Raw genomic sequence first — 19,056 nt, forward strand, 5'->3', positions numbered from 1 at the left:
TTACATAGAAGCAAGCAATTTTATTTTCCTCAAATGTAGCAATAATTTTAATCTGTACATACATAAAACAAACAGTGCAATTATAAAACCTTGAAGGTGACATGCATATCTTAAGGTGCAGCTGGGATGGGGAGGTTGTTATTAGCATCTCCAATTTTCCTTACCGCTTTTTAAAACTAGTTCCTTATGCAAAAGCATTGAGTCAGGAAACTTCATCTGGAATGCTGAAGTTAAAGGTGAACTTCCTGAAGTCTGCACATCTAAGTATCACAAACAAAACAGAAATGACCTCCTAGAGCAGTTTGGTAAGGACTAGAGTAATATGGCTGGGCGTTCAAGCTGGGAATGAATGAAATCAGGGATGCATTTTTCTGAAAAACTAAAAGAGATAATGTTTGTAACTGAGTGTCCTATTTCTGTTTCATAGTTGCTACCCATGTGAGCCCTTCCAGCAATCTTTTTATTCGGTAGTTTCTGAGTAGATGCTGTTCAATGGAGTTATTGGTAACTAGGGGTGGTGAGATGCACAAAGGAGGACCTGGGAGAATGGCTTCTTCCTTGGTGTCCAAGTCCACGCTCCTCTTCGCTGTTAGTTCTTATGGCCTTTGCTCTGCCGTGGAAGCAGAGGTAGCTGGTGCACGATGTCAGATGCTGTGTCATCATTCACAGGCCCGGGGGAGGGGGCAGGTAAAGGCGAGTGATGGGGGTCTACCTTTGCTTCTTCCACAAGACCCTTCTCAAGCTTTCCTGGCCTTGCAGTGGAACTTCTAGAACTAGAGGCAGTTCACTGGGTCCTTGACTCAGAGGCCAGGATGAGACAAGACGTGGCAGAGTGACAAGACACAAAGGGAAAATACGTATCAATTAGCCTCAGAGTAGGATAGAGAAATTTCTATTTGCACGGATGAAAATTCAAATCCCCAAAGTCAATCTAAAACAAATGAAATTTTTCTTTGAGTACTAATTTTTTTTCTGTACAAGTAGCCTGTGCACTTCTGGTGTTAACTCCTTGCACTGTCTCAAGGTAGGTGATCCCAGGGACACTCTAGGGCAGTATGCTCTAGCTCATCTCGAACAGCTTTTTCTGGCAGTGGCATTTTGATTTGAACCGCAAAGTAAATCCATACATGGCATCACAGTTAGTAAAATAATGAAATATCACTAGTCAAATGTAATTGCAATTCAATCAATGATATATTCACACACAAGTTTAGAAAAATCAAGAGTATGATAATAAAACCATAAAATTAAACAGAAGGAAATCAATTTCTACAAGAAATCAAATATATTTACAGTGAGATTTAAAGGGAAAAATAAGCTACTTGGATCATAAATTTAATTTTATTTTAAATAACTTTAGCTACCTTAGCTGTTAATACAATAAAAGCAGAAAGAACAGGCTGCCTTTTTTTTTTCCAGATTTAATCAGAAAATTATATCTACAATAATTGACAGAACTTGCTTCTTGTCCTTTACCCATCTCATCAAAAATTATTGCATTTTCCCCCAAACTGTATTTTTTGGATTCCTCTGTGAATATACTCATTTCGTCCTCGTTCCTGGAGGCATCTTGGTTTAAATCCATCTTTAAAAAAAGGAGAAGGGGTACATATGGGAGGCAAAATATTCTCTTGAAGCCAACAGATATAGAGTTGCTAGAAGAAGCTGATTGTACACACAAGCTGCCTGGGGTCGGGAAGGGGAGGGCTGTTGATTTAGACACACGTGACAGCCTTTGGTGGACGGGCACAGGCAAAGCCCCACTGGGCCCTTCTTCCTTGTCAGGGTCAGGAGTGAGCCAGCAGAGGCGGAGCTTCATCTTCCCCTTGGAACTTGTCGTTTTGGTTCTCCTCCAAAAGCCTTCATCCAGATAAGAAGCCAATGACTGATTACAAAAATAAGAATAATTAAATTTGGCTCAAGAAATAGATTGTCCAACTGTTCTGCCTTGTTATTTTTTTCCAATATCCAAGGCCTTTACAAAGAAAGAAACAAAAACACCTCTCAATCTTCCAACAAAAGTGAATTCCTTTTTTTTTTTTTTTTGCTCCAAATGCTACGACCTGAAGAATGGCTGCAGATTGAGATATCAAAAATCTCAGAAAAATATATAATATATTTGTATATCTCTGTATGTCTATTATTTAAATTTCACATTCCTTTAAAAGTGGTTATTCAGTCAGTAGCTGCTGAAGGAGGCTCTTCTGCTGGGCCTGGGGGGTCTGTGGTCCTGCTGTGGGTTTTTGAGTTCCCAGTGGACCAGGCTGGTTCAGGTAAGGGTCCCCGCCTACCAGATTCACTGTACACTGGACGTCAGCAAACACCTGAACCTGCTGCACCTGCTGGAACACAAATAAAAGATGTGTTTAGACAGAAGGGTCTGCCCCCCCGGCTTATGAGTGGGTACTACTTGAAGTGGAAACTCACTAGAGCATTCCTCTAGTCTGTAGTCACCACAGAGAAGAACTCTTCTGTCTTCTTGTCCTACAAAAAGAAAATCGCTGCACTCATTTTGCTCAGGGTTCTGGAAAGTTCACACTTTAAAAATAAAATCAAAATTGGAATGGTCAAGCCTCCTACAGGGTTGCCATCAATAATGAAAATGAGCGTCACTGCTAATATTGCCAAGATTGGGAAAAGCCCAGTTTCAGAGTCTGGGTGTCTGGTGGTGGGTTTAAAAATATATATATGTGTATATATTCTATATATTATTTGGAAACTGGTTACAAAAGCATTCTATGGATGACTTTAGTAGGATAAAAAAAAAAAAACAAAAACAACAACTTTATTATGTTAGAAAATTAAGGGCTTTAACCCAGTATTAGCAAAACAAAAACCACCACAACTCAGTAACAGGACATTAGCATTACTAAGTCAATGTCCAGAAGATTTGCGTAATATCTAAATATACTATTACATAGCTCTTACATATTGCCTTTAGAATTACAGCAAAATATTAGTAGAACAATTTTATATTTAACTTTTTTCCTGATAGACAATTCATTTAAACACATGAGCTAAAAATAACAGTAAATTACTAGCTGAGAACAGTGTGAATTTTCCCTTTAGCTACTTCCAGTAATAATACACGTATTCCTTAAAAATATCTAACGTTGTATAATTCTAGCATTTTCTACTGGGAAAACAAAGCCAGAAGTTAGTTTTTACAACCATCCTTATTAAAAAGTCATTTGTAGAACTGATTCAAGCCAGTATCACACTTGTGAATGTTCCAGACCAAGAATGGAGATGCCTCCCTAAGGCATCCAAGTGCATCTATTAGTGTCTCAATTGTTTGGCAAACTTGTGCTTAGTGTTTCACAGGTTCATGAAGTATTTTAGATTAGTGATGCATTTTTTGGTCATTCATCACTAATTTATGTCAATTACACTCAGCCTTCCTGAAAACTTTTCTATCCTAATTGAATAAAAGTTGTTTTCATCGACCTTTGTTGACCTCATGTCAAAATCTCAACCTCCAGCTGCTGTATCAGTCCAGCCCCCAATGTCTTCCCCTCTTGATCCATCTATACCTCCACTCTATGCTCACTCAAAGACAGCCTCTGAGCTGAGTCTTCTTAGCCTGCTGGATTAACCTCTAGTTAGATGAGCATCATTTTTCTCCTTATCCTCTTCTTTGCCTGATTTCCCAAGTTTTGCTTCTGGATCCCACAAGATACCATTTGTTTTCTTCTTTCTTTGGGCTTTTTCTTGTGCATCTAATATGCACCAACTCTGAGTCTATCCACTAGCTAGCCCTGTGTCCTCCCCTCTCCTTTGTTTCTAACTTCTTCCTACTCTTTTCCTTCTGGAGCTCCACCCCTGACCTTTCTCTCTCTTCAGGTCAACCATCCCCCTACTAAGCCTTCTTCCTGCTTCTCTAGATTCTCTTCTTTTCTGGTTCTCTTGGTCTTGCCTCTTCCCTGCCTCTGCTCTCCAAATACAGGGAGTCCTAAGTCCTCCTCAAGCCATCCTCTCTTGGTTCTTTTCCTTCTCCTTTTCTGTACACCCGTCTCTGTATTTCTATTAAACTCACTCCCCAGCTTCCGTTTGGCAAATACAAAAGCACTGGAGCAGAGACGGCATGATGGACCAAGATTTTGCCGCTGAAACTTGGCATGAGCACAAGCGGTAGTGCTTTCAGGCAATGACTGATTAAAAAAAACTGCATGTAAAATTCCACGTTTATGTGTTTCAACATAGGAAGTACTGGGTCAGAGCACAAGGTATTTCTGTCCCCAAACACTTAAGGTGCCTCATGCTAGACCTCACAGGACTTCAGATACTGCCACACTTTCAGACAGGCAAAAGCAAGATGCATACACATCCTACGATTTGCCAGGTGAAAAGAGCGGAGTCTTCAACCTTGCAAAATTTTCCGGCAGAGTTTTACATCAATTCAAATGCTCTCTCAGAGATCAAGAACTTTAAAACTTGGTTGTTTAGTTTTAATTAATTTGCCGAGCTGCCAGTTATATGTCTTCCTGCAGGAGTAAGACTTTGAAAACCTTCTAATGAAGACTTCATTTCCCCAATCACAAAATCCCCTCTTCACCCTCCTGGGAATCAGATTTGACTATGGAAACAGCTCCTAACTGGTCTTTCTCAGCCTGAGGCGGCTGCCCACTGCATGTCCTGTCCCTTTTCTCCCTCAAGATGAAGCCTTAGCTGGTGCTTATATCACTGCTCCCCCTGAGGGTGACTCAATCTTGTAGAACTCAATCCAAACCCCTGAGTTTAGCGTTCAAGGCTCCCAGAAATCTGTCCCAATCTATCTTACCAATTTTAATTCCTATAAAATCTTCTTATAAACCCTTTACCTTCAGTGGATTTGGTTTCCCAGGATCATGCTAAGATATTACTGTTTCCTTGTCTCTGGAGCATCTACTTCTAGTCCCCTACACTTCTAAGCTTGTTCCCTCCTCCAGCCTCTGACACTTTTTCCTTTACCTTGCCTTGCTAACTATCCCCAAGGCCCAGTTCAGCACTTGTGTAAATGTTCTTCTGACCCTCACAGCATTTTCTTCTCTCTTTTAACACTGATGGTTCTTGTTACCTGTAACATAAATTTGGGTTTGCCTTCTTTTGGTTATGTGACAATTCACATGTGTATGTCTACACGTTTTATCTTTTAATGGGCCCTAAGTGGTATGGCAGAAAGAGCATGAACTTCGGTGTTACAAATACCTGGCTTGAACCTCAGCTCTGCCCCTTTCTAGCTTTGTGAATCATGTGTGTAGTTAAATCTCTTCAGGTTCTGTTTCTTCATCTGTGAACAAAAGGAATACTATTTCCTTCCGAGGGTCATCATGAGGCTTATGTGAAATAAAGCGGACAGTGCTTAGCACAGTGCCAGACAAATCATAAGCATTTCACAAATGAAACTTCCTTTCCTCACCTCTACCCACAGTTCACCTAAAGGGCAAACATGTCTTGTGTTTCTTTATATCTCCACCTTACCATAATGCCTGTACAGTATCTTAAAAATACATATTTATTAAGAGACTAAAGACTAAATCAGTTACTGAAGTGAACTAAAACATCCAAAATCTCTAACCTTTGGTTAATATAGGAAAGTGGCCATCTTTGCTATTTGTATTGCTTTGAAATGAACTTCGAAAATGAGGCAGACTACACAGCAGGCACTCTATGTCTGAATTTACTGAGATCTTTTGAGGTACTTTGACTACATGTGAGTTTTAGAATTGTGCTTATTTACAATATAACAATCAGTGGCCCACCGTTTGTGATCTTTTTATCCTGTTTAACCACTGGATTAAATCTTCTGAAAACTTATCTCATTTAACCCTCTCAACAATCCTATTAGCAGGTATCTTGTTAGTTCTGTTGGTTAAATAGCAGCTCAGGAAAGTTCCCTAACATGCCCAGGAGGACACCACTAAGAAGGGTAGAGCCAGGACTCACACCCAGGTCTGACTCCCAAGGTCAGGCTCCTACCCATGATGCTAAACAAAGTTTCCTGTGTATCTAGAGTACATTTGACAGCTCTGGGTTTAGAATTTTCTTACTGACCTGGGTTCCATCTGTTTCTGTTTTGAGAAGGTCAGTGGATGAGAGCTGGTTGCAGTAGAGGCCTGTGTGTCTCAGTGCTGGATCATTTATCTATTAAAGATAAGTACAAGACCAAATTACATGCTAGTTGTTTAAAAGTTGAAGATCAAATTTTTCGATGAAAATAATCTCACTGACAGAAAATAGGGATGCAGCAGAAATAAAAAGCTTAGCAATTTACTATGTTGTTATAAGTCAGGACAGTGGTTCCCTTCAGAGGGGATGAAAAGGGATGATGTGGAAGGGAGCATGAGGAGAACCTTTAGGGTACTGCTGATAATGTTTCTTGATCTGAATGGTAGCTTTAAAGATGTGTTGAGTTTATGAAAATTCATGGAGTTGTATATTTTTCTGTATATTCTTATACTTGAATAAAAAGTTAAATTCACAGATACAAAAGTTAATCAGCAAATGACTTTTACTTCTTATCGAGGTATAGTAATAGAAATCAGATTTATCCTCTGCCTGAATTGACAAAAAACTGGATAAAATGAAGGCACTCAAGACACTGGACAAACCCAGTGAAGAAAAGCCATCCCTAGGAGCTGGGAAACAACTGAGGTAAGTCCTACACTTGCCCCAGCTACTGTCTACAGAGAATTTCCAGGCTGTAGCCACTGTGCTGACTAGGAACTCAGGCAGAGAGCCCTGTAGGCTCCCTGAGTTGAGATGATGCAGCTGGAAGTCTGAAGATGGTCACTGCAGCTGGAATTCTCAGGAGAATTCCAGAGTATCAGAGAAGAGGGGCAGCTACTCAGAAAGCAAGCTCTGAAGATCTGCAGAGGATCCCCTTGAGTCTGCAGCTTAGTACTGATCTTGATCTGCTCATGGATTTTAGGGAACAACCCAAAGCAAAGAGTCACCAAAAAGATGTTGATGGAATAATTTCCAAAGATTACACAAAGCTGGGAGTAAGTCCTGGTTCCACTGGCCAGAATGGGAAACATCGTAATTCATATAGTATCAAGTAGCATCTTAGAAAGGCTTTGCCTCAGTAGAAAAGTGAAATGAACCTGATACTAAAAGGATCAAACTACTTCAAGTAACCAAACCATTTCCCAGAATAAAGCTCAAGAATGTACGAATATCAACAAGGTAAAATTCACATGTTTGGCACCCAATAAAAGATTACCACTTCATGCACATTACCAGAAAAATATGATCCATAATGAAAAGTCAATCAATTGAAACCAACCCCAAAATGATGCAGATATTAAGACAGTTATTATAATAACCATATTCCGAAGGCTCAAGAAGATAAGGGAAGATTAAATGTGTTAGAGGTATGGAAGATATAAGAGGTCCAAATTGAACTTGTAGAGAGGAAAACAGAATACCTGAGAAGAAAAATACACTGGATGAAATGAACAGATCAGACATTGAAAAAAAAAAAAAAAAAAAGAAAGAAAGAAAGAAAGAAAGAAAGAAAGAAAGAAAGAAAGAAAGAAAAAAGGAAGTTAGTGAACCTAAGGCTATAGCAATAGAAACTATCCAAAAAGAAACACACAGAGAAAAAAAAGATTGATCTTGTGCCCCTCCCCCAACACCCCCAAACCCAGAGAATCAGGGAGCTGGTGGACAAGTTCAAGTGGCCAACTATGTACATGTAATAAAATATGTGGGTGCATGCGCGTGTGTGTACATGCATAATTAGGAGCTTCTGAAGGAAAGGTGGGTGGTGACAGAAAAAATATCTGAAGAAACAATGGCCAAATATTTTTCCAAATTTGATAAAAATTATACATCCATAAATCAAAAAGCTCACTGAACTCCAAGCACAAGAACCATGAAAACAATCACTAAGGTATGTCGTAATCAAATTGCCTAAAACCAGTGACAGAATAGTCTTTTTTAAAGGCAGCCAGAGGAAGAAAAATCAATCATGTACAGAGGAATGAAGAGAAAATGGCAGCAGATAACTCATCAGAAATACTGCAGTGGAGCAACATCTCTAAAGTACTGAAAGGTAAACTAAAGCTAACTTAGAATTCAGGGGAAAAAAAAATTCCAAAGATGAAGGTGAAACAAACTCTTTCAGACATACAAAAGCTGAAATAATTCAGCAGCAGCAGACTACAAGAAATGCTAAATGAAGACCTTCAGGCAGAAGGAAAGTGATACCAAGCTAGAAATTGGGATCTACACAAAGGAATGAAGACCACTGGAAATCATTACATGGGTAAATATAAAAGTTCTTCTTTAAATTAAAAAAAAATATATATATACACACACATATATATATAAAATTGTTTAAAGTAAAAGTATGTAGGGTATATGACAAATGTAGACATGATATATATGGTAACAACAGCACAGGAGGGAGAAATGGAAGTGAATAGCTGTGAGGTTCTTCTACACAAGGTGGTATCATCAGAGCACTTCAGGGCACATGAAGATGAGTTAAAGATGTATGCTATAAACTCTGAAACAACCACTAAAATAACACAATGGAGTTATATATAGTTAATAAGTTAACAAAGGAGATAAATTAAAATGTTCAATTAAATCAAAGGAAGGCAAGAGATGGCACAAGGATAAAACAGAAAAGATGAGACATTTAAATTCAACCATATCAATAATCACATTAAATGGGTGTGGACTGTCAAACTGAATAAGAAAGTAAAACCCAACTATATAAGAAATATGCTTTAAGTGTAATGTTCTTTAATTCACTATAATTTTGATTATTTTAACCTACTGGAGATAGTGAAAAATTCTGATAACTGAATAATAAAAACAAGGACAAGAAATAACACTATTTAGCTCTTCTATTTTGCTGTAAGAAACGAATCACTAGGTTGTTGATTTTTTTCCCTGCTAAACTCCTAAGGGACTTATTATATAATATCTGGGGAATTGAAAGTTTTCCAAAAAAAATTCACACCAAAAAGGCATTCTATAGAAAAGGTAATCAGGGTTTACATTGTTTTTTAAGACTTGCTATATGAGATGCCTGGTTGGCTCCGCGGTTGAGCATCTGCCTTTGGTTCAGGTTGTGATCCTGGGGTCCTGGGATCGAGTCCCACATCGGGCTCCCTGCATGGGGCCTGCTTCTCCCTCTGCCTGTCTCTGACTCTCTCCTCTCTGTGTCTTATGAATAAATAAATGAAATCTTTCAAAAAAATAAAAGACTTGCTAGAAATTAAGGCTACATAGTCATAGTCTGGTCATCACAGTCCATGTTGTGGTTGCTAAAAATGAGAACAGTAACTATAGGAAGGTACCTCAATGATCTACTTAAGTATCATTTTGAATTTAGTCATTCTATCCTTAAAAATATTCAGGAGGCTCCAGGATAAACTCTAAAACATTTAGATGGCTTGCAACATTCCCAAAAAGCTTACCACATAAAATTCTGCTTTAAATATAATATAAATGTCCCCTTAACATTCATTAGACTTTTCCACCTCTATCTCTGCCTATGTTATGCTGTGGCAACCAGTCTTGAATGTTCTTTTCTATTCTCTTTTTTTAGACACATCTTCCAAGAAGCCTTTCCTAATCAGGTGATTTTTCCTCTTAACCCTCAGTAGTTAATTGCATATACCCTCAAACTGATATAAATATGTAAGGTCCTATGGCAGTCCATCTCTTATATGGCAGTTTTGTCCTATTATTCAACTGATTCTTTGTTTATGCTGGGTTTCCCCAACTTGTTAATATTATCTCCCACAGTGCTATCTTTGTATATAATAAGTACCGAATAAATGTTTGTTGAAATGAAAGGGAAAAGTGAAGAAAACATATTCAGGAATATAAAGGAGTAAATTCCAAGCCAATGTATTATCTGTATCATTTTATTTATTTATTTTTAAGTAGGCTCCATGTCCAGCATGGAGCCCAACGCAAGGCCTGAATTCATGACCCCAAGATCAAGACCTGAGTCGAGATCAAGAGTCAGATGCTTAACTGAGCTACCCGGGTGTCCCTGTATCATTTTATAATAAATCTAAATAATAAACTCTCTTTTAAAAATATTTTATTTATTTATCTGAGAGAGCGAGAGAGTGTGCACAACCAGTGTGCAGCATAAAAAGAGGGAGAAGCAAGCCACTCAGGTTCCCCAAACAATAAAACTTGAGACTAAAATCTTGCAAGGTCTATCAAAATTTCCATTGTATAGCTTAAGAGGTAGTAATTATCAAAAGATAGTGGGAAATCATAAAGAAGTGCTTCTTTTCCCCCTAATTTTATTGAGAAATATTTGACACACATCACTGTATGGTGTGGTTATTTTTGATAAATAACTGTGAACATACCTGATTTTCCTTGGAATAATGACTTGTGGTGTGGTATGGATGTATGTGTAGCAAGTGTGCCAGTTGTGCCACTTACCTGCTCAGGGCACACAGTGTTCATTCCTGGCATCTGCAAAGAGCTCATCTGCATCTGGCCCATCATTGGGTTCATGTTCTGAACATTTGTGTTTCCACCTGCCATGGACACGGTGATGCTCATATTGTTGTACACTCCTGGCTGCGCAGGTGTGGGCTGGTTCTGGACAGCTTGACTGAACACACTGTTAACTCAAAAACAATCCCAATTACATCCACGGTTCACAAAGATGGGGATAATGTGACTGGACTCTGCTGCTTAATTTTCAGATAAAAATCGAAAGGAAAGATTTTACATTCTTAAATTATGTGTTAAGACTTGATCTTACTACAACATATAGAAATTGAGTGTAATTGAAATGAATTTTGAACTCTGCCCAAAGGAGTTAATAACTACAAAGAGCTCTTTTAAAGTTACAATTATCTGGCCTAGTATCAGAGTTGTCAAGCTCCAATTAGCTGGATAATTAAGAAAGAAAGTTTTCCACATAAGCACACCTTCCAGATAACTGAAATTTACTCATTTAACAATTAAAATCATTCTAAAATTTATTACACCATTTTATCTTCCTAAACAGAGAATATCCTATTTAAGCAAAATGCCTGGCATATATATCAATCCTCAATATATGTTCACTGAATTAATTAACAAAGGAATCAATAATTCAAAGATGCCATTCTTATATTGTGGTTGCTTATACATCTTAGACTTACACTTAAGGTGAATAGTACTATCTTGTTCTATTCATTCCTCATCTCTAGTAATAAGTGACACATGGCAAACACTCAGTAAATATCTGGTGAATGAGTGACTTATGACATGGGTTATTATTACTCAGTGTTGTCAACTGATGAGATTTGGACTGCTTCTTATTTATAGATTTTCTGGTATTGACACTAATGTTAGTTTCTAAGTGTAGCTGAGAGACTATCTGAAGAGAATTCCCTGGGACTTGTTGAGAACTGGGACTCTCAGGCCTTATTCCAGCCCCAGTGAATCAGTTTCTGAGGGTGGACACAGAAAGTCACATTTTTAACTATGCACATTAAGACTCAAGGGCCTTTATTCAATGTTCTAGAGCTTGCTGTCTCTTCTCAAGGATTCAGCTTCTGGCTGCTTTCACTATGCTATAAACTAAGAGGAATATAACCAGATATTTTTATTTGGCAAACATAATGTTTTTAAAGACTCAAAAGGTCTTCTCAGGCCAGAAGATGGCTTTATGTCTTTTCTACAAGCAAAATGCAAGGGCAATTATGTTTTTCAGAGGGCTTCTTTTACTGATGTCCTTCTTTATGGCCTTGTTCTGAACTGCTTTATACCAAAATCTTAAATGTTAAACCAATGTCTCTTAGTTGGTAGAATAGTATGGAATAAACTCGAAGTGAATACAACTTGAAACTTTATATTTGAACCCCCAAATTTTAAATGATACAGACTGACATATCTAAAGGAAAATGATGTGAATTATGTCTTTTCCAAGTTCTACAAAACATCAAATGTTTTATGATTATCAGTTGTTAAACATTAAACTGCTGGTAAAATTCCACCTATTTTAATGTTAATTTTGGAGAATTTGATTTCTAAAAATTATTTACCCCATCAATGGCTTATCTATTCCTTGCTAGCTCTTGGGAGGTAAGCAGGATGTACTGACATTTATAGTTTCCAGTAGATTAAGGTAATCATACTAAAATTAACAGGCTGAGAAACAGCCTATTCATCATGTCTGAAGAAAAGTAGCAAATTTTCTCCAAGTAATTATAAAACACAAATGCAAAGAAAATTATATTCCTAGGAAATGGTCAATAATACATCTTTGAACCATTAATGTCTGTACAGTGTGTATGCTTGTGAGGCAGTGCCCCACAACTAAAGGTGAGGAAAAGCCTATTAGTTTGCTGCCTATTTTCTAATGAGAACATTTCTGCCCCAGACAATGCTCATTTGTCAATTGATCCATAAATCACCACTGTGGAGGCTCAGCTCAGGGCTATGTAAGTTAATGCATGCAAAAGCTTCAAGGACTGCAATGATGTCATACTGGTGAAAAAAAGTTCAGGGTTTAATTTCTTTTCACATTTATACTTGAGACTTCTATTAGCTTAAGTTCATTCAAACTGCTCTTGCCAAGAGTTCCATTTCAGTTCCTTCCATTATGGGAAGAAGACAAGCCCTGCTGCAGCATCCATCACTATTCTAGGTCTCTGAGCCACCCGGGCTGCCCTATTCTAGATTTCTGAAGGAACTGTGGGGTTCACCAGTGCCTTAGACCCAATGTACAAAGAAACCCTCCCTCTCTCTGCTTTCTTAGGCAGCCCCATGGCAGTCACTGCAGTTTCTTAGGCTAGCACCAGGTATTTGGAAGCCCCTAAATCATGGGGTGGGGACTGTGGAGGAAGGTAAAGATGAAGAATTTGGCCTGAAGTGGCTTCCATACGTATTACAGATATTATTAACAAGCAAGGAGGTGCTCCAGGTCAAATAAGTCTAAAACCAAAGGGTTAAACAACGGGCCTTCCTAGGCTTTAAAATGCTAATAAGTGCTAGGACTCTCCCTAGTGCCTAGTGTTACACACAAACCTGCACTGTTCCAGGACAAAGAGGCTTAGTTTAACCCTTTATTTTTCTTGCCACCAGAAAGATCATGAAAAAGAATCACATTACAGTCTCTGAACTCTATTACATCATTCTACTAAATGATTCTTTGTTTCATGTTTTATTTCTCTCCATTTACTCCTGTCACCACCTAGACTCTTGGTAACTTGACAGCAAGGGCAGTTTTCCCCTGTTCCTTGTGGTACCTTGCACTGTGCAAGACAAACAGTGAGTGGTCACAAAATACATGCTGCCTGTGTTGACTAATAAGCTTTTACACATGAAGCAAATAAGCAAGTGTGAATGCTTAAAGACTTGGTGACAACTATTTTCTTTTTTCAATGATTTGGCAAAGTCAAAGTTCACAAAAACTGTGAAAGTACAACAAAAATTCAAGCCCACATTTGACCCTGAATCCAAGAAGTGACTGAGGTAGGACAGGGAATCTTTGTACTCGTTCACAATAGGTGTACATTAAATGCTCACCTGTTCTAAAGGATGGACATACCCAAGTAAACAAAAACAAAGTCTTGCTCTTAGGATGATATTATTCCAGTTGGAGGAGACAGACCATAAACAAACGAACTAACACACAATATGTCAGGTGTTAAGTACTATGAAGAGAAATAGAGAAGGGAAAAAAGGGACAAGCTGTTGTTTTAGAAATGATGATCTGGAAAGTTTAATATGGTGACATTTAATATCTATGTCTAATAAGGTGACATTTAAGGAGCAACTTGAAGTGTGAGAGAGCAGACCATGTGGCTACTGTGAGAAGAACATTCCACAGGGATTTAAAAATGCAAAGGCTCTGAGTTTGCAATGTACTTGGCACATGTGAAGAACAGAAGAATAAACAGACATCAGTGTGGCAGACTGAGTGATGGGAATAGCAGCTGAGGTCAAAAAGGGACCCAGGAACAAGATTATGTGGGCTCCACAGGCCCTATACTGCATTTTGAGTAAGTTGGTGAGCACTGAGTAAAGGACTGCCATACTGCTCATGTTTGAAATGTATCACTCTGGAGTGCCTGGGTGGCTCAGTCGGTTAAGCATCTGCATTCAGCTCAGATCATGATCCCAGGGTCCTGGGATTGAGCCCAGTATCAGGCTCCTAACTAAGCAGGGAGTCTGCTTCTCCCTCTCTCTGCCCCTCCTTTCCACTTGTGCATGTGCTTGTTCTCTCTCTCTCTCTCTCAAATAAATAAATAAATAAATACTTAAAAAAATAAAAATAAAAAGCATCACTCTGTCTACCATCACTATTCTAGGTCTGCCTACCATCACTAGTATCACTATTCTAGGTTTCTTTCTTTTTTTTTTTTTTTTAAGATTTTATTTATTTATTCACTCATGAGAGAGAGAGAGAGAGAGAGAGAGAGAGAGAGAGAAAGAGAGAGAGAGAAAGAGAGGCAGAGACACAGGCAGAGGGAGAAGCAGGCTCCATGCAGTGAGCCTGACGTGGTACTCGACCCCAGGTCTCCAGGATCATATCCTGGGCTGACTGCGGTGCTAAACCGCTGAGCCACCCGGGCTGCCCTATTCTAGGTTTCTGAAGGAACTGTGGGGTTCACCAGTGCCTTAGACCCAATGTACAAAGAAACCCTCCCTCTCTCTGCTTTCTTAGGCAGCCCCATGGCAGTCACTGCAGTTTCTTAGGCTAGCACCAGGTATTTGGAAGCCCCTAAATCATGGGGTGGGGACTGTGGAGGAAGGTAAAGATGAAGAATTTGGCCTGAAGTGGCTTCCATAGCATATTCCATATGCTAGCCTAAGAAACTGTAGTGACAGTGGGGTGCTGATTGGGCAGCTGTACGTACAGTATGGCATTCAGGGAAGAAGTTTGGACTGGAGATTTAAATTGATAAGTCATGTACCTAGAGATAGGCATTTACAGCCCTAAGAGTGGACAGCATAACCAAGGGAGAAAGTAGACAGAATGAGCCCAGAGGCCCTCAAATGGAGCTCTGGGAGATGAGGAAGATCCAGCAGAGGACACTGAGAGTTACCTTTCTCAAGAGAGAATGCTGTTCCAGAAACTCAATGAAGAAGGAGCTTTAAGAAGGAATAAATGCTTAAGTATGTCAAATGCTACCAATAATCACTACATCTGGTATTGCAGAGGACACTGATGACCACTGTAGAGGACAAGGATACTTCTGGTAAGTGGTAGAGGTGAAAGCCTACAGGTCAACAAGGCAAGGAGAAGCAGTGTTAGAGTCTTTTAGGGGAATTTAACTCTAAAAGGGAGCAGAGCTGTCAGGGGGATTGTGTTTTTTCCAAGATACATTTAAATGCTTAGGTCTAGGTATGAGGCTAGAGTTTAGCTGGATTTCTTTAGGGAGTGTTTTGTTAGCAGGGCCAAGTGCAACAGAGGGAGAGCTGGGCAAAGGATTTGAGAGTGTTTGTAGAGGAATAGCTATAATCACGGAACACAGAATCTAAAGTGAATTTAGGAAGCTGGGATCAGAACGTATTAGGAGACTAAATTCTTTTTGCATCTTATATAGACAGTTCCATTTCTAGCTAATTTACACACAGTCCTCACAGAGAGCTACACAATTCTCTAACGGGAAGACTTCCTCTCACCTTTCAGTGAACTTTAGGAAAATGTGGTCTTAAGTTTTCAACTTTAACTGCCTTACTTATTATGTTGTCAGATCAAACAGCTTCCCTGTCATTAGAACCAAGACACAACCTAATTAAAAGCCTTATAAAACTCAAGTGAAGTGTGAAAAGTTCAGCAGCCAGGATCTGGGGGGAAAATGACGTTAGTGAGATAATTCTAAGCAGAATGGGCAAGATGAGGCCACTGAAAATCTAGAAATTCAAAGAGCTGGCTGAGGCAGAATGGCCTGAGAAGCCTTAAAACCTTTGCTGTTGCTATGAAATCTTTCAAACATGCTGAGAGGGGTGAAGCCTGTGTGCCCACTGTTCAGGCTCTAATGAATCCTGATAGCCATTCTTACTTTAGAGTTTTAGGAGTTTTTATCTGTTTTTATAAAGGACCTTTTTTTTTTATTTTTTTAAGTATCCATTTCTATATCTGTCCCAGGAAAGCTCTGTTACACACAGGAGTTAATCACATTCTTCAGATATGCTGGTGATGGGATGGAAAGGTTGGGGGCCACTAGATATATTTTCTGTACTGTAAATGTGTAAATTTGCCTTTAAAATGACTTGAAACTTAAAGGATTTAAAAGTCATTATTTCTCTTTGCGATCACATAAAATTCATTCAGTTCCATGAGCTTGCAAATGGCAGCAGCCAGTATTATTTATTTATTTATTTATTTATTTATTTATTTATTTATTTATTTATTTATCTATCTATCTATCTATCAATCAATAAATCAATCATTCAATCAAGATTTTATTTATTTATTCATGAGAGACACACAGAGAGAGGCAGAGACACAAGCAGAGGGAGAAGCAGGCTCCATGCAGGGATCCTGAAGCAGGACTTGATCCCGGGACCGCATGCTCATGCCCTGAGCCATAGGCAAACGCTCAACTGCTGAGCCACCCAGGTGTCACAATACCCTTCTATTTAGATTGTGAAGGCATGACTGTTCTTATGTACTACAGAGGACCTGGCCTGCTCATATATAAAAACTTACTTACTTGTTTCCCATTGCTCCTGGCTGCCAGGCCTTCATGTCTGGTGACTGGTACCCAGAAGAGGGTGGAGTTGGCTGGAGCAGAGAGCTCTGAGGAGGAGGGATTGGCATCGGCACCATGGAGTTCCCAGGGCTTAGAGATGGAGCAAAGTTGGCCTCACCTTGGGGAACCATTCCTGCAAATTGACACAAATTAATTTATGTGAATATACTATAAATTTATTAGCTTCATAAAAGAGAATACCTCCCCCTCCACAAGGATCTGTAACAATATAGTTAGAAATAGCCTATTCAACCAAGTAGGGAAAGCATTTCAATCTCTTCAAAATAAGGCAGGAGGAGATTTCAGTATAAACAGACAAACATATCAAGTTTGGAAGAATGCCTTCTATTCACTAACATATTGATCTTAGTACCAGGATTATGTATAATGGTTTTTTTTTCTGTTCTTTTTTGTTTACATGGATTTTTAAGTGTAAAAAACATACATGAACATACATGACAGATTACTTGTGTAATCAAAATAAGTTAGAAAGGGGGAAAGAAAAAAATTAAAAAAAAAAAAAAAAAAAAAAGGGAACCCTGGGTGGCGCAGCGGTTTAGCGCCTGCCTTTGGCCCAGGGCGTGATCCTGGAGACCCGGGATCGAATCCCACGTCGGGCTCCCGGTGCATGGAGCCTGCTTCTCCCTCTGCCTATGTCTCTGCCTCTCTCTCTCTCTCTCTCTCTGTGTGACTATCATAAATAAATAACAAAAATTAGAAAAAAAAAAAGAAAGGGGGAAAGGTATGACAAACACGTGTGTGAAATGAAAAATGAGCCAAGTTTTGTCCATGCCTCAGTCATCTCTGTGGACTCTTCTTTCTTTCCCTGTCCTTTTTTATTTTTAATTTTTTAAAAGCTTTACTGAGGTGTAATCTAGGCTGCCTTGAATTCACCCACCGAACTGCACAACTCCATGATTTTTAGTCAATTTACAGAGCCCTGCAACCATCACCACAGTGCGGTCTGGACACTGTCATCACCCTCACCATCCCTCTGGACTTGTCTGCAATCAATTCTGTCTCTTACCTCCAGCCTTAGGCAACCACTGATCTGCTGTCTCTACAGATGTGCCCTTTGGGGGCAATGTCACTTAAATGTAATCATATGAGGTCTTATGGGTCTAGCTTCTTTCAATTTGATAATGTTTCTGAGGTCCAACCATTCTGTAGCATTTATTGGTAGTTTGTCCCTTTCTATGCAGGATTGATGACTAGCAGCTATTGATATAATCATGTTAAAAATCAACTGACTCTAACATTAACAGTTTACTTCTGGATTTTTAGGCTGTTGCAGTGATCTGCATGTCCACACTTGTACTAATACTATATTGTCTTGGCTGATGTGACTTTATGGTAATATTTGAAACTTGACAGTCATCCAACTTGGCTTTTCTTTTTCAAAACTGTCTTGGCTATTCTGGGTACTCTGCATTTCCATATAAATTATAGGAGAAGCTTGTCAATTTCTTCAAAAAGCATACTGACATTTTGATTGCTCTGAATTATAAGATCAATTTGGAGTGAATTTGCCGTCTTTTCAGTCTTTATATGATTTCACTTTGTACAGCTTCCACTATTATACCTTCAAGTTCACTAATATTTTCTTTTGTAATATCTAATCACCTCATTCCATCTAGTACATTTTTCATCTCAGACATTGTACTTTTTGCCTCCAAAAGTTTGGTTTGGTTTTATTTATATTGTCCTTTACTTAATATGTTCAAGCTTTTCTTTTCTTTTTTTTTTTTAATTTATTTATTCATGATAGTCACACGGAGAGAGAGAGAGAGGCAGAGACACAGGCAGAAGGAGAAGCAGGCTCCATGCACTGGGAGCCCGATGTGGGACTCGATCCCGGGTCTCCAGGATCGCGTCCTGGGCCAAAGGCAGGCGCCAACCCGCTGCGCCACCCAGGGATCCCCCTGTTCAAGCTTTTCTAGCTTTTTGAACATATGAAATAAATGTATAATTTATAATTGTCTCAATGTCCTGTCTACTCATTTTGTTACTTGTATGATTTCTGGGTTGGTTTTTTTTTTTTTTTTTTTTTTTTAAAGATTTTATTCATGAGAGACACAGAGAGAGAGGCAGAGACACAGGAAGAGGGAGAAGTAGGCTCCCTGCAGGGAGCCTGACATGGGACTCAATCCCGGATCTCCACGATCAGCCCTGGGCCAAAGGCGGCACTAAACCGCTAAGCCACCGGGCTGCCCTCTGGGTTGGGTTTTGATGACAGATTTTTCTCCTCATTATTGGTTTTATTATCCTGCATCTTTGCATTCCTGGTAATTAAAAAGACTGATCCCAGACCTTGTGAATTCTATCTTGTTAGGTGCTGGAATCTTACAGCCCTTAAAAAAAAAAAAAAATATATATATATATATATATA

At 38.9% G+C, this 19,056-nt stretch overlaps 1 protein-coding gene across 9 annotated transcripts in view; it reads right to left on the bottom strand.

Annotated features, from left to right (window-relative positions):
• NCOA1 (nuclear receptor coactivator 1) overlaps positions 1 to 19,056 on the bottom strand; it is a 244,326-nt gene continuing 225,270 nt past the window's right edge. For 6 of the 9 annotated variants that reach the window (XM_072770848.1, XM_072770847.1, XM_072770850.1 and 3 more), the window contains 4 exons: positions 16,629 to 16,800; positions 10,408 to 10,591; positions 6,034 to 6,123; positions 1 to 2,342 (listed from right to left, as the gene is read on the bottom strand). In XM_072770848.1, the coding sequence (XP_072626949.1) occupies positions 2,172 to 2,342; positions 6,034 to 6,123; positions 10,408 to 10,591; positions 16,629 to 16,800 (617 nt within the window). In that variant the 3' untranslated portion in view covers positions 1 to 2,171. Of the gene's footprint in view, positions 2,343 to 2,427; positions 2,485 to 6,033; positions 6,124 to 10,407; positions 10,592 to 16,628; positions 16,801 to 19,056 lie in introns of all 9 variants that reach the window. The other 3 variants (XM_072770856.1, XM_072770855.1, XM_072770853.1) reach the window with 3 other exon arrangements.

The sequence above is a fragment of the Canis lupus genome, chromosome 12, assembly GCF_048164855.1.
Source record: "Canis lupus baileyi chromosome 12, mCanLup2.hap1, whole genome shotgun sequence".
Classification (NCBI taxonomy): Eukaryota; Metazoa; Chordata; class Mammalia; order Carnivora; family Canidae; genus Canis; species Canis lupus.